Consider the following 12,879-nt stretch of genomic DNA (forward strand, 5'->3'; position numbering starts at 1 on the left):
AATGCAATTTGTCCTTGATTTACAAAGAAAGGGCTCTTGGCCACCAAGGCATGGAGGTGGGGAAGGAGATTATTTGTGGGCTGTTTTTGACCATGCTGTGTGGTTCAGGATTTAGGGATTTGGTGTATAACCAAGCCTAGGGCACTAGGGAAATTCTCCCAACCAACCAAAAACCTTATCGCCACTTGCACATTCTCACACACTGGTCCCTCCTGTACAGCTGTCTTAAGAGATCTTAGGGCTGGACCACTCTGGGAAGAAGTGGAGGAAGAAAACTTGCCTTTGTGAGAATTCACATCTCATGCACGTGACACAGACGACACTTGGAAGGTTAAACCAAAGTCTCTGGAGCCAGAACAGCAGTTGGCCGAGGTGCGTCTACGCACAAGAAGAGCGGAGACAGTGTCTGCAGTCAGCGTTTCTTCAAGATCACCGGCACCTCAGAGTTCGGCATCCGAGGGGAGTACCACCAGGAACTAATGTGGAGTAAAGACATTCTCAGGTGGAGGAAAAGTATGAGAATTTGTTACCAGCAGATCTACTGTAAAAGAAATGCTAAAGGAGGTTCTTGAGAGAAGAGAAATGATAATGGGAGACTTGGGGCATCAAGAATGAAGGAAGAGCGACATAAATGGAATATAGATTGTTTTCCTTTTAAATTCTTTAAAATGTTTATTCCAGTTGAAAGGGAAAATTATGAAGCTGTCCAGTGGGGTTTTCAGTCTCGCAGGTGTAATATGTGTGACAACTGCAAAACAGAGGCGTCAAAGTAAAGGGATGTGGGTGACGGTCAAGTTTCTACATTTAAAAGGAAGTGGTGAGATAAAAGTTCTCAGAGAACTGTGAACATACGTATTTTGTAATCCCTGAAGCAAAGATTAATACACATGAGTCCACAGGCCAAGTCCAGCCCACTGCTTGGTTTTGTAAATTGAATTTTATTGGAACATAGTTACACTTCATTTACATTTCCTCCCACTGTGCAGTACGGCATCAGAACTGACTGTTGCAACAGACATGTGTGGCCTGCAAAACCCGACATATTTGCTATCTGGCCCTTAACAGAAAAAGCTTGCCGATCCTGTCCTAGAGCAACCACTTAAAAATTGGAAAAAAATCACTGGACAAAGTGGAATACTAAATAGTATTCAAATAAACCAAAAGAAGGCTGGAACATGGACATAGTCGAATTGTAAGTAGAGGACCAAACAAACAATAAAATGATAGAAATAAATCCAAACATAATAATTATATTAAATATAAACAACCTAAGTGCAATAATTAAAAGATAGAAATTATCAAAATGAATTTAAAAAACCAAAAGATACAACTATATGCTGTCTTCAGAAAATCCATTTTCAAGTGTAACATAGGTGGGTTAAAAGTAAAAGGATGGGAAAAGATATACCATGCAAATACCAATCAGAAGAAAGCTGAAGTGGCTATAGGAATATCGGACAAATTAACTTCAGAGCAAGGAAGACTACCAGGGATAAAGAAGACTATTGAACGATGATAAAAACTTCAGTTTTCCAAGAAGATGTCATTCTAAATATCTCTGCATCTAACTACAGAGCTTCAAATTACATGAAGCAAAAACTGACAGATATCAAGGTAAAAACACACAAAGCCACATTATAGTTGAAAATGTCAAAACTGCCCTCCTAGTAATCAAAGAACAAGTAAACAGAAAATCAGAGAGTATGTAGAAGGATGTAGAACTGAGTGATGCCATCAGCCAATAGGATCTCACTGAAATTTACAGAACACTCCTCAACATGGCAGAATACACATTTTTTTTCAAGTGCACATGGAACATTTACCAAGATAGACTATATTCTGGGTCATAAACCAAACCTCAACAAATTTAAAAGAATTATGGTCATACAGGGTATATTTTCTGACCATAATGGAATTAAACCTAGAAATTAATAACAAAGATAACAGGGAAATTGCCAAACACTTGGAAACCAAACAACACATTGGTAAATCCATAGGTCAAAGAGGTGGTCCCAAGAGAAATGAGAAGATGTTGTGACCTTAACAAAAAGGAAAATACAAAATATCAAAATATATGGGATGCAGCTAAAGCAGTGATCAGAGAAAAAATCGTCAAGCACTTGCAGTAATAAAGAAGGTCTGAAGTCAACAATCTATGCTTCTACCTTGAGAAGGTACATAAAGAAGAGCAAAAATAAACAGCAAGCAAGCAGAAGGAAAACAAGAGCAGGAAGTAATGAAAACAAACAAAAAAATCAATGAAACCAAAAGCTGTTTGAAATGATCAATAAATTTGATAAACCTCTAGCTATACTGACCAAAAAGAAAAAAGAGAGCAAGCAAGAAAGAAAAGGCACAAATAACCAGTATCAGGACTAAAAGGAGATACCACTGCACACGCCACAGACATTAGAAGATTGTAAGGAAATACTACAAGCAATTCTACACACAAATTAAACAACTTAGATGAAATGGACCAACTCTGAAAGCTACAAGTTACCAAAACTCAACCAAGAAGAGAGAGACAAATATAAATGTACAACTATAAAACTCAGAAGATAACAGAAGAAAATCTTAGTTACCAGGAGTTAGGCGAAGTGTTCTTACATATGACGCCAAAAAGATGATTCATAGAAGAAAAAGTGGTAAGTTAGACTTCATCAAAGTTCAGAACTTTTCCTTTGAAAAAGACATCAAGAGGAGAAAAGCCACAGTGTGAGAAAATCATTGTAGACCCCTGTCTACAAGACTTCTAAGCAGAATGTATAAAGAAATCTTAAAACTCAACAATAAGGAAATAAACAACCCAATTTTGAAAAATGGCTGAAAGACATTTCATCAAAGAGGCTATAATGATGACAAACACATGAAAGGATGTTCAACATCATTAATCATTAGGGGAATACCAGTTAAAACCACAGAGATGTGTCTGTTAGAATGAATAAAGGAATACCCACACACCTAACAGAACGGTTGAAATAAAATAAAAACTGACAATACCAACTGCTGGCAAGGATACAGAGCAGCTGGAACTCTCTCTCTCACGTTGCTGGTAGGAATGCCAAATGGTACAGCCACACTGGGAAACAGTTTGGCATTTTCTCACAAAGCTAAATACGCATTTACCATGTGACCTAGCAATCTCATGCCATTTCACTCCTGAAGAAATTAAAACATGTTCTCACACGTGTACCTGAATGTTTATAGCAGTTCTGTCCATAATTGCCCAAAACTGGAAACTGGAATGTTCTTTGACAGACGAGTTGATAAAGTATAAACACACAGTAGAATATTACTCAGCAATAGAAAGGAGTGAACTATTAATACACACGACAACAGGAGTACATCTAGAAGGCAGTGTGCTGAGTGTAGGAGCCAGTCTCAAAGGGTTACATACCACAGGCTGTCGATACCTTTACTGCCAGTTTGGTTCCAGAGCGAGTGAACATGAATTTTTGCTTTCCCGGTGCAAATGAAAGTTATACTTCTACTACACAGTAGTCTGTTCTGTGTGCACTAGCATTATGTCTAAAACAAAGTACATATCGTAATTTTAAAATACTTCATTGCTAAAAAATGATAACCATCATCTGAGCCTTCAGCAAGTCATAATCTTTGCAACAGTCACATCAGAGGTCACTGATCACAGATCACCATCACAAATACAATAATCATGAGAAAGTTTGAAATATTGCCAGAATCACCAAAATGTGACACAGAGACATGAAGTGAGCAAGTGCAGTAGGGAAAATGGCACCAATGGACTTGGTTGATGCAGGGTTTCCGCAAGTGTTCCGTTCATCAAAAAAACAGAAACAAAAACAAAAAACAGTGTCTGTGAAGTGCAATAAAATGAGGTCTGCCTGTGTGGGACTTGATTACATGACATCCTGGAAACAGCACAACTATAGCAAGGGAGAACAAATCAGTGGCTGCTGAGGGTTAGGACTGGAGGAGGGGGGTGGCTTCAGAGGAGCAGGAAGAGGAGGTTTGGGGGTGATGGAACTGTTTTGATCGTGACTGTGGTGGTGTTTACACAAATCTGTATGCATTAAAACTCATAGAACAAACACAGCAACTTCATCATATGTTAAAAATACAATATTGAAAAAAACAAACATGCTAGACTCCTGGCATCCATCATTTTAAACACCGTGCCATTACTTGTAACTTTTAATATAAATGTGAAAAAATTTTCAGTCATCAAGGAGCTTTCCATCTAAAGGACCCGCATCGTGAATCTTGCCGCACAGCATGTTAGTATCATTTGTGTCAATCTGGATTTTGAGTCCCGGCTGCTGGGTAGTTGTATTATGGTCCGCAAGTCACCCTGTACTTGAGCAGTAAAATAGGAGAGGGGGTTTGAATGGTATTTGTAACCATTGCTAAGCTGCATCGGAATCCTCTCCAACCTTGGGATTCTGCTTTAGTGGGTCTGGGGTGGTGATTCTGATCTGGTGTCACTTTTGGGAACGGCCAGAGAGGGTGATCTCTAAGATCTCTTTCAGCTCGAAGATTTTTATTTGTATCATATTCTGGGTTTGCTTGAATTAAGGTCTCTGTGTAATTGGGAATCAGCTTCTGTCCTTCCGGGCCACATTCCCTGTGAACTGGGGATCCCTCCTGCCCCGAATCTAGGACAGCTGTCTAAGTTCACCAGTGATTTTCTAAGAATCCAGCTTTTTCCCTTTCATCAAGCTGTTTCCCACCTCAGTGTCACCTTGACCTTTCCCAGTGTATTTCTGCTCCCTCTTTTATCTTTTTACTTTTTATTTTTTGACATTTCAGAAGGCTACTTAATTTTATTTTTTTATTATTCATTTATTTATTTTTTAAATTGAAGTAGAGCTGATTTACAAGGTTGTTGTTAGTTTCTGGTATACAGCTTAGTCCTTTTAGAGACTCAGTCCCACCTCTGGGGCCCTTTCTCATGCCAGCTTCTCTCCCATCCTCCAGCTCGGGGGTCTGAATGTCCTAGCCTCGGACCTTCAGACACTTGCTTGGCCTCCGGGCTGGAGAACACTGGCATCTGGGAGATAATTGTTAGAACCTTCCAGCTGTCCAGGTGACAGAACTGAAGAGGATGGGATGGACGCTGGGAGGAACCAGGGCAGCCCCTGCTTGTGTCTTAAAGATGAATCTTCAGGGAATAAGAATCATAAAGGGCAGAAAAAGAGCAAGGAACCCTGAACCAAAACCCACTCATCTCAGGGACAGTCCAGAGCCGGGAAGGGGCTGAGCCCGGAAGCAGAACTGCCTGCTTCTCGTCCTCCAGGGGTACCATTTAAGGCCAGCCACGGAGGCTAGGAAGGCTCAGAGCCGCCAGCCCTCTCTGCACGGGGGGCACTTCAGGCCCACCTTCTGTCACAGCTCTGCCAGCCTCTGCACCCCAGGCCCCTCAGGTACCCTTCCCTCAAGCCCCGCCAGCCCCGCGCGCCCCGCAGGCTCTTCCCGGGATGGAGCTGGTTGGGAGGCTCCTTTGAGGAAGCAGCTACGCACAGTTTCTGCTCATGTCCCTTCTTGGTTATTTCTTACCTCCCAGTGCCTCCCAGACCAAACTCCCTGTCTTCATCTCTCCCTTCTAGTGCCACCTCACCTGGCTCCCACCTCTCCTAGTGGAAGACCACACAGATGTCTAAGAGGGAGAGAGGTACAGCCTACCTTTTACTCACCCTGGGACCCCCGGAGTGGCCTGAGAGAAGGAATCCTTGACCCTTGCTGCCCCCTCAGCCCCTGGAATGACCCCTTCCCAGGATTGAGCGCATCGAGGCAGGACAGGTATGGGGCACTGAATGGACATAGAAGACAGGGAGCTGGGAGACCAGACTGCTGGGTACTTCTCGTGGGTCAGCCTGTTCTCTAGGTGACCTGTTTATTCGATGTGGGCATTGGGCAGAGGAAGTGGGCACTGGGTAACGGGTGTTACTAGGACTTGAGGCCCTTTGTTATCCAGACTGCAAGATGAGCTGGGTCAGAGTGGCCCCAGACATTTCTGTTTCTATTTTCCCGTCTGTGAAGCTGAGGCATAAAAAGGTTTGAAAGAGAATAGTTGGTAGCTGGGAGAATGGAGGGCTGGAAGCTGATGCAAGTTCAGTAAGATGATTTCCAGCTTGTCTGGAAGCATCTTAGGAGTCCTGAGAGTAGAAGTGGGCATAAAGACCACCGGAGAGCACTGAAGGCACAGGACCGGGACAGGATACTGGGGCAAAGTCAGGCACCTTTATCCCATGCACTGTGTCAAATGCTTCCTCTGTACTAACTCACCTGATCTCCTAACTCTGAGGTATGAATCCATGTCCCCACTGCCACCAGCGCCTACGAAAAGGCCCATTTTACAAAGCAGGAGACTGACATTGAGAAATTTAGAGTCTTCCCCAGGGTCAGAGGTGAGCAAGGGGGCCCGGTGGGGCTTGCTTATACCAGCTTGTAGTCATAATTTCACTCCTCTAATTCCTAGTCTCCTACCAAGTATCAGCCTCTTCCAACCTATAATTTTTGGGGCTGGGGGGAAATAATGTAAGTGAGTCTGACCATGTCCTCCGGACATCTGTCAGAGGGCTGAGGGGGTGGCCATTGTGCACGAGGCTGGGCTGACTGGAGAGCTGGAAATGTAATGTCAGCCTCCTCCCCGAGTCCTTTCCTGGCTCTGCTCCCTGGCCCTCACCCCACATGGAAGACAGGTCAGGAAAGGGCCAGGGGGCTGGCTCTTGAGCATCTCACCCACCTTGGCTAACACCTAATTTCCCACCACACATCCTTGCCAAAAACAACCATCATGGGCCCTACAGATAAGTGCTGGGTTGCAGAGTGGTCCTCCCCAAGAGCAGGAAGCAAGGGTGGAAACTAACTGGTTCATGTGTCTGAAAGCCAGGACCCAAATGGGAGAGCCTGTGAAACCCTAGATGACTCACCTAGACTGAAATCAAGGCAACCCTTGCCCTGCTCCAGCCCCCACTTGGAACTCTACCCCTGAGTGTGGGCACTGGGCCTGGAATCCAGGTTGAGAGGTTGGGCATGAATTGTGGCCTAAGATTTTGTAATTGGAAGGGACCTCTACAGCTGAGGGCCAGGGAAGTAAATGGCCTGCCCAAGAACACGTGGCTGGCTTGGTGGCAGAGCTGAGAGGAGGAGCCTTGGGGCTCCTTCTACAACCCCAGTGAGCTCTCACCTGCCGCCTCCTCCAGAGACTGCTCCTCCCCCTCCCAGAGGAACTGTGTGTCATCTTGACAGCACAGATCGCGCTGGAATTGGAGGGCTATGGACGCTTTGAACATCATCGTCCACAATTCAGCCACCCAACTGGAGATGACCTCTCTCTGCCTCAACTTCTGGGATTCCTGGATTTTTTTAGCTGCTGGGCTGATTCCCTTGACCCTTGTGGTGCACCTTCAACAGACTTTCATGAGATTTAATACCCACCCTGGCCTAGAAGCCCGTGCCTGGTTGTCAAGCTCACCCTTGTCTCCCTGGTTGTTCAGTGACTGGACAAACCCTCTTGAATCTATTGTCCATCAGTGACACCAGGAAAACCCCCAACCCTGAGAGAACCTGGAAGGAGTGGTTTATTTTTGCCTTTGATTTGCCAACTGACAAGGACTGAAGATGTTTATAAAGTAGAAACTGCCCTCAGACTCTCACAGACACCTGCCATCACCAGTGAGTTGCCAGGAGGATCAGAGCACCGTTTGCTGAGCCAGGTCAGGCAGGAGTGACTGTCAAGAAATTTGAGTGCCTCATGCCCTTCCAGGGCTGCTCGGGTTCCAGGCTGGTTTTCTTCTCTGGTCTCCTTCTCTTGGCTCAAATTCTCAACAGCTGGGGGTGGAGGGTTTGAAGAATGCTGCTGACCCGAGCCTCTCCCAACCCCGAAGGACTGCATGTGGTTATCTGGGCTCCTTCCTGCTCTGTACCCCAAGTTTTCCCACCCACAGTCCAGGGGAGAAACTACGCCCAAGGGACAAGGGGTGGAGACTCCTCAGGCACCAGTGTGGGATGCCCTGCATCCCCCTGACAAATGAAGGTACAGCCAAAGCCAGGGACGGAGCCAGCAGGACAGCCCTTCTCACCCCACAGCCCAGCCCAGCCCCGCCCGCTGCTGCTCCTCACCCGCCAGAGATCTGACAGCCCCACTGTCCTTACCGCTGAGGTGCTGGGCTTGAACTGGAGTTACGAAGGGCACACACAGAGACAGAGGAAAGGGAAGAAAGTGACTAGGAGGAGACAGGAGGGTTGAAACTGAACAGGGAAAAGATCAGAAGTAAAGCCAGAATCCTACTCAGTCTTTTTTCCATTCTCCTTTATTCCATAAACACCTAGTTACAAGTTGCACAAATCAAAAAATAAAGGGAGAGGAAGGTGCAGGGAAGACTTTTGTGATGTGTAGCGGGTGGGAAGGGAGAAAAGGTTGAGAACCGGTCCTCTCCCTCCACACACAGCCCTGGGCCAGGGCTACAGCCCCTGCATCGGGGAATCGGAGGAGGAGGTGGGTGGACCCAGGGTAGCTGAGGGACAGGGGAGGCCCCTAACCCAGGGCTCGTCCCTAAAGCCCCTTCAATGCACGGCAGGGGTAAAACAGGGAAGGAGAGGAGGTGCAGAGACGGAGATGGAGCAGCAAAGTGAAAAATCAAGTGAGAGGATACAGGAGAAGTGGAGTCATCGTGGTAAGGAGATTAAAGAAGGAGAAACTAGGTAAAGGGGCAGTGAAAGGCTCTCCCTGAGACCCCCAGGGAGAGGTGGGGGCCAGCTTGCCTGTTAATTTAATATTAAATTGGGAGTGGGAGTTGAGGAAAAGTAATTCCAGGGATGATTTCTCAGCCTCTCAGCCTGTACCTGGAGGGGGAAAAGTGATGAGCATGAGTCAAAAAGGAGGCAAAATATAAAACCAGGAGTTGGGTCTAATTCCCCTTGCCATGAGAGCACTCTTCTCTCTTTCCTTACCAATTAAAACTTCTCCGGGGGAGGGTATAGCTCAGTGGTAGAGTGCCTGCTTAGCATGCACGAGGTCCTGGGTTCAATCCCCAGTACCTCTATTAAAATAAATAAATAAACCTAATTATCTCCCCCCACTGCCCAAAAAGCCTTCTATTATCAAAGGCAGCATTTGCTAGGCACTTGGACTGCTGCCTCAGCAAAGGGATGTGCAGAGTGCACTCCCCACCCCCACAAACACCTTCGTCCCCACCCTCGGTACTTACAAGAGAGGCTGAGGGCTCAGGGCCCTCACCAGTCATAGCGGCGGGACTGTCGGGAGGGGGAGTCCTCAGGTCCCTGTATCGCCAGGCGGGGAGGTCCCTCAGCCCTTCGTCCTCCACCCGCTGAAGCCTCATGCCTTCGAAATTCCAGAGGGCGCTGCTGCCGGAACCGAGAAGTCTCCCGCCGCCACTCATCGTCAAATGCTGCGGCCTCACCTGCAGAGGACAGAGACCAGACCCGTCACCTGAACCGCCTGGCTGCCGGAGGCGGACACAAGAGCGAGCCGCAAGCTCTAAGCCCCAAAACCAGGGCGAAGGCTGAAAGTCTGTGTGTGGAGGGTGTTGGACGCAGTGACAGCGATTTATTTGGCAGTTTTGGATTCAGCATGGTTCTGGAAGCCACTAGCAGGAACTCAGGACGGGGATAATTAGTTAGTTACGGAGCACAATCCCATGCATACAGTAAGTAATAAATGTTTGCTGATTTGGAAAAAATAGACACAGAGGAGAAAGAAAAAGACCGGTCCAGATGGAGACGGGTAGATTACTATCGATATTTGACTTAGGTAACAAAGTCCGCCCTCCCTCGCTGAGGATGCCGCCAGCACCTGACTCAGCCCGAAGCTGACAGAAAGGCTCCAAGTAAGGTCAGGACACAGGGCTCACCCACCACCTTGCCCAAGAAATATACCTGGTGGTAGAGAAAGCTGCTGTCTCTCAGCTCAAGGGACTGGGACTAGCGGCTACGGGCAAGGACGCGGGAAGGGTGATGAGTGGGAAGGAAGGCTCACTCTCATCCAGGTTGATATAGTCCTGCCGCTCCTCCTGGTCTCCTGTGCGGTGGTTTCGGGAGCGCTGGAGGATGTGAGCCCGGTCTCGGATGTGATGCCCAATGGACATCTGCTCTAGTCCACTGTCTGAGTCTCGCACGGTCCTCCGGGTCTCCCGGATCTGGGGTGAGGCAGAACACACTCAGCGGCTCCTTCCAGAGCCTGGCTATGCCAGCCCCGACACACCGCCCACGACCCAATCCTGAAAAAAGCAGCCAGGTTTTCTGTGGGTGCCACTCAGTCCTGCCTCCTCTGGGACAGGAGGAGCCTTCAACTCACCCCGCCCGGAGCCGAGCGCATCTCTGATGTCTCTTGGTAGACCTTGGGGGCACCGTCACCCGTATTGGAGTAGGAGATGACAGTGGAAGAGGAAAAGGTCTGGCAATTGCCTCCAGCCGTCATGTGCTCCTGAGGAGGGGAGGAAACAGCAGGCTGAACGGGGAGGAGTTCCCCTCCAGACAAGGGACCCCCCCAACCCATCCCCCGCTTCAACTGCCGGTTCCTCCTTGTATCTTTCTCACAAAATGTGAGAACTGAGAAACCACCAGGACTCCTCATTCCTCGCAAACTCCCCTGAGTCCAGCAATAAACCAAAAGGACCTGAAGAGATGGAGCCTTAATCGCATATTCACTCAGCACCCCTGTGCCCTCCGGCCCCAGTCGCTTTATCCAGCTGACACGCTCTTCCCACTCCCGCCTCCTGGGACTCAAGGTGTAGCCGGCCATCACCGGGAACCAGGCTGGGGAAGGGGATGGGGCCAGAGTCTCACCATGTTCCCAATCATGTCGTTCATCATCCCAAACATGTCCATGAAGCCACCCGACTAGAGCAGAGAGATGGAACACAGAGTCAGGGTTACGTTCACAGGTTACTGCGTTCTGGTTCCCACCGGCTACGGGGCCTCACATCCCCTCTCCCCTCCCTTCACATCCAACAGCTGCTCTTCCTCATTCCTCCTGAAGGAGACCTGAGCACAACATGCCTCTCTTCGCGTCTCTTCCTGTGTGCCGCCGCCCTCCTCCCCAGGTCTCCAGGGCTGCTCTCATCCCATTTTCCTTCTCCTGGCTGCCCTATTTCCTCCCACCTTTAGGAAGCAAGCCAAAGTTACATACTCTGCCAGGCAATTACACTTTCCTAATGGGCAAGGCTCCTAGAAGTACAGGAGCCAGTGTGAATTAGCATCTCGAACTTACAGGACTCCTAGCACACGGCAGGCCCAGAGCTCTGTGAAGACTGTATGAGGAGTCTAGGGTTATCCATAAGGCTACCCCAGAGAGACACATTTGGAAATAATACCTAAGGGTACAGAGCATGCCTGAGATAGAAGGTCACAAGGAGATGAAAACTCACCATTCCCAGCATCCCAAAGGGGGAGACAGCCCCGGTCTACAGAAACACGTAAGGAACAGAAATTAGAAACCACATCCTGTCTCTTTACTATCCCACACCAAGCCTGTGGCCTCTGCTGGTTTTCCGTCCTCCTCTCAAAAGGGGATCACAAAGCTTGTTTTCCAGACCCCTTCTCTCACTCCTCCTGGAACGCATTCCACTTGCTAAAGTGGCCATTGTGCAAGAAAAATCAAGCACTTTACTAACCGCCCTCCAACCTTTCTTTGGGTCTCAGGTGTATTGCAGCACCATTACCTGCATCCTGCGGCTGGCAGGCCTGGTCCCTGGCATATTGCCATCTGTGATGCTGAGGAAGGGGCTGTATCCAAAGCCACCTGACAACATCTGGTTCATGTGCTGACGGTGAATGGCAAAGGGGTCCCTGTGCAGAGAGTGTGCAGAGTGGATGGCAGGAGGGCCAGCAGTCAACACCTCCCGCCGCCCCCCCCCCCCGGAAAGAAAACAGCCATAGGGAGCCAGGGGCACAGATGTCCCCTCCAAGTCTGAGCAGCCACCCAGTTGCCATCAGTGTCAGCAAAGGGAGCCAAGATATCTTTCTGAACTACTCAGAGACCAGAAGTGCAGCGGATGCCTGCTCTGGAGCACGAGAGGGAGGGGTTACTCACATCAGGAACATGGGGTCCTCAGGCTCCACGTCCCTCATGAAGCGAAACATCCTGACTTTAGCTCCAGGGGGCTCCACACTGTGAAGATGAGGAGGCTCAGTGTTTGGAGGCGGCCAGGCTTTTTGCACACCCGCACGGAGTCGGGACTTTCAGAGCAAGGCCCCTTCCAAATACTGTAACTGACCCCCTAAACTCCAATGAGACCCTTCTCCAGGTATTCAGGAGAAGAGCTCGTCAAATCTCTCTCTGAAGGAGGACCATGGAAAAAATTTTCCAAGCCTGTTTTCTGCCTCCCCCTCTCAGAGCCATCCTCTTCCCAAAGCCCTGGCGAGAAACATACTCCCCCCTCCCCCGACGCCACCGTTCCGGATGCGAATCCCAAGTACCGGCCCTCCGCCCATTAATGACCCCAACCACTCCGCCCCCTCCTTACACCCGGCCGCAGCCAGGCCTCCCCCGGGCAGGCCTCACCGTCCCCACCGCGCCCGTCGGCGGCTCCCCCGGCCCCTGCCTCCCCGCCGGGCGAGCAGGAGAGGCAGGCCTGTCCCGCTCCCCGCCCCGCATCCCAGGCTCCAGGACCCTGCAGCCCCGCGGGCCGCTCCCGCCCCGGACCGACTGCCCGCTCCGCTCGAGCCTCACCGGTCCCCGATCCGGGCTCAGCAGCCCATCCGGCCGGTATCGCCTCTCGGTGCGCGGCAGAATCGGGGCTTGCGGCCCGGGACGCGGGATTGGTCCGGGCGTGAGCTCCTCGGCCTTCCGCGCCGCCTCCTAGCACAGCTGCCACCTCCGTGCCCCTCCTCGGCCCACGGAGCCCGAACCCCGGCCAGGCCCGGACGGAAGTGACG

The 12,879-nt window shown here is 49.4% G+C and overlaps 1 protein-coding gene across 1 annotated transcript; it reads right to left on the bottom strand.

Moving 5' to 3' along the window:
* Nucleotides 1–8,276: 8,276 nt before the first annotated feature.
* Nucleotides 8,277–12,871, bottom strand: MLF2 (myeloid leukemia factor 2). Its single transcript, XM_031444194.2, has 9 exons — nt 12,674–12,871; nt 12,035–12,112; nt 11,664–11,790; nt 11,370–11,405; nt 10,789–10,842; nt 10,298–10,426; nt 9,980–10,139; nt 9,192–9,404; nt 8,277–8,826 (listed from the first exon to the last, which is right to left on the bottom strand). The coding sequence occupies exons 2-8, from the start codon at nt 12,082–12,084 to the stop codon at nt 9,217–9,219; spliced, it is 744 nt and encodes a 247-aa protein (XP_031300054.1). The 5' UTR covers nt 12,085–12,112; nt 12,674–12,871; the 3' UTR covers nt 8,277–8,826; nt 9,192–9,216.
* Nucleotides 12,872–12,879: the final 8 nt, after the last annotated feature.

This window comes from Camelus dromedarius, chromosome 25, assembly GCF_036321535.1.
Source record: "Camelus dromedarius isolate mCamDro1 chromosome 25, mCamDro1.pat, whole genome shotgun sequence".
Classification (NCBI taxonomy): Eukaryota; Metazoa; Chordata; class Mammalia; order Artiodactyla; family Camelidae; genus Camelus; species Camelus dromedarius.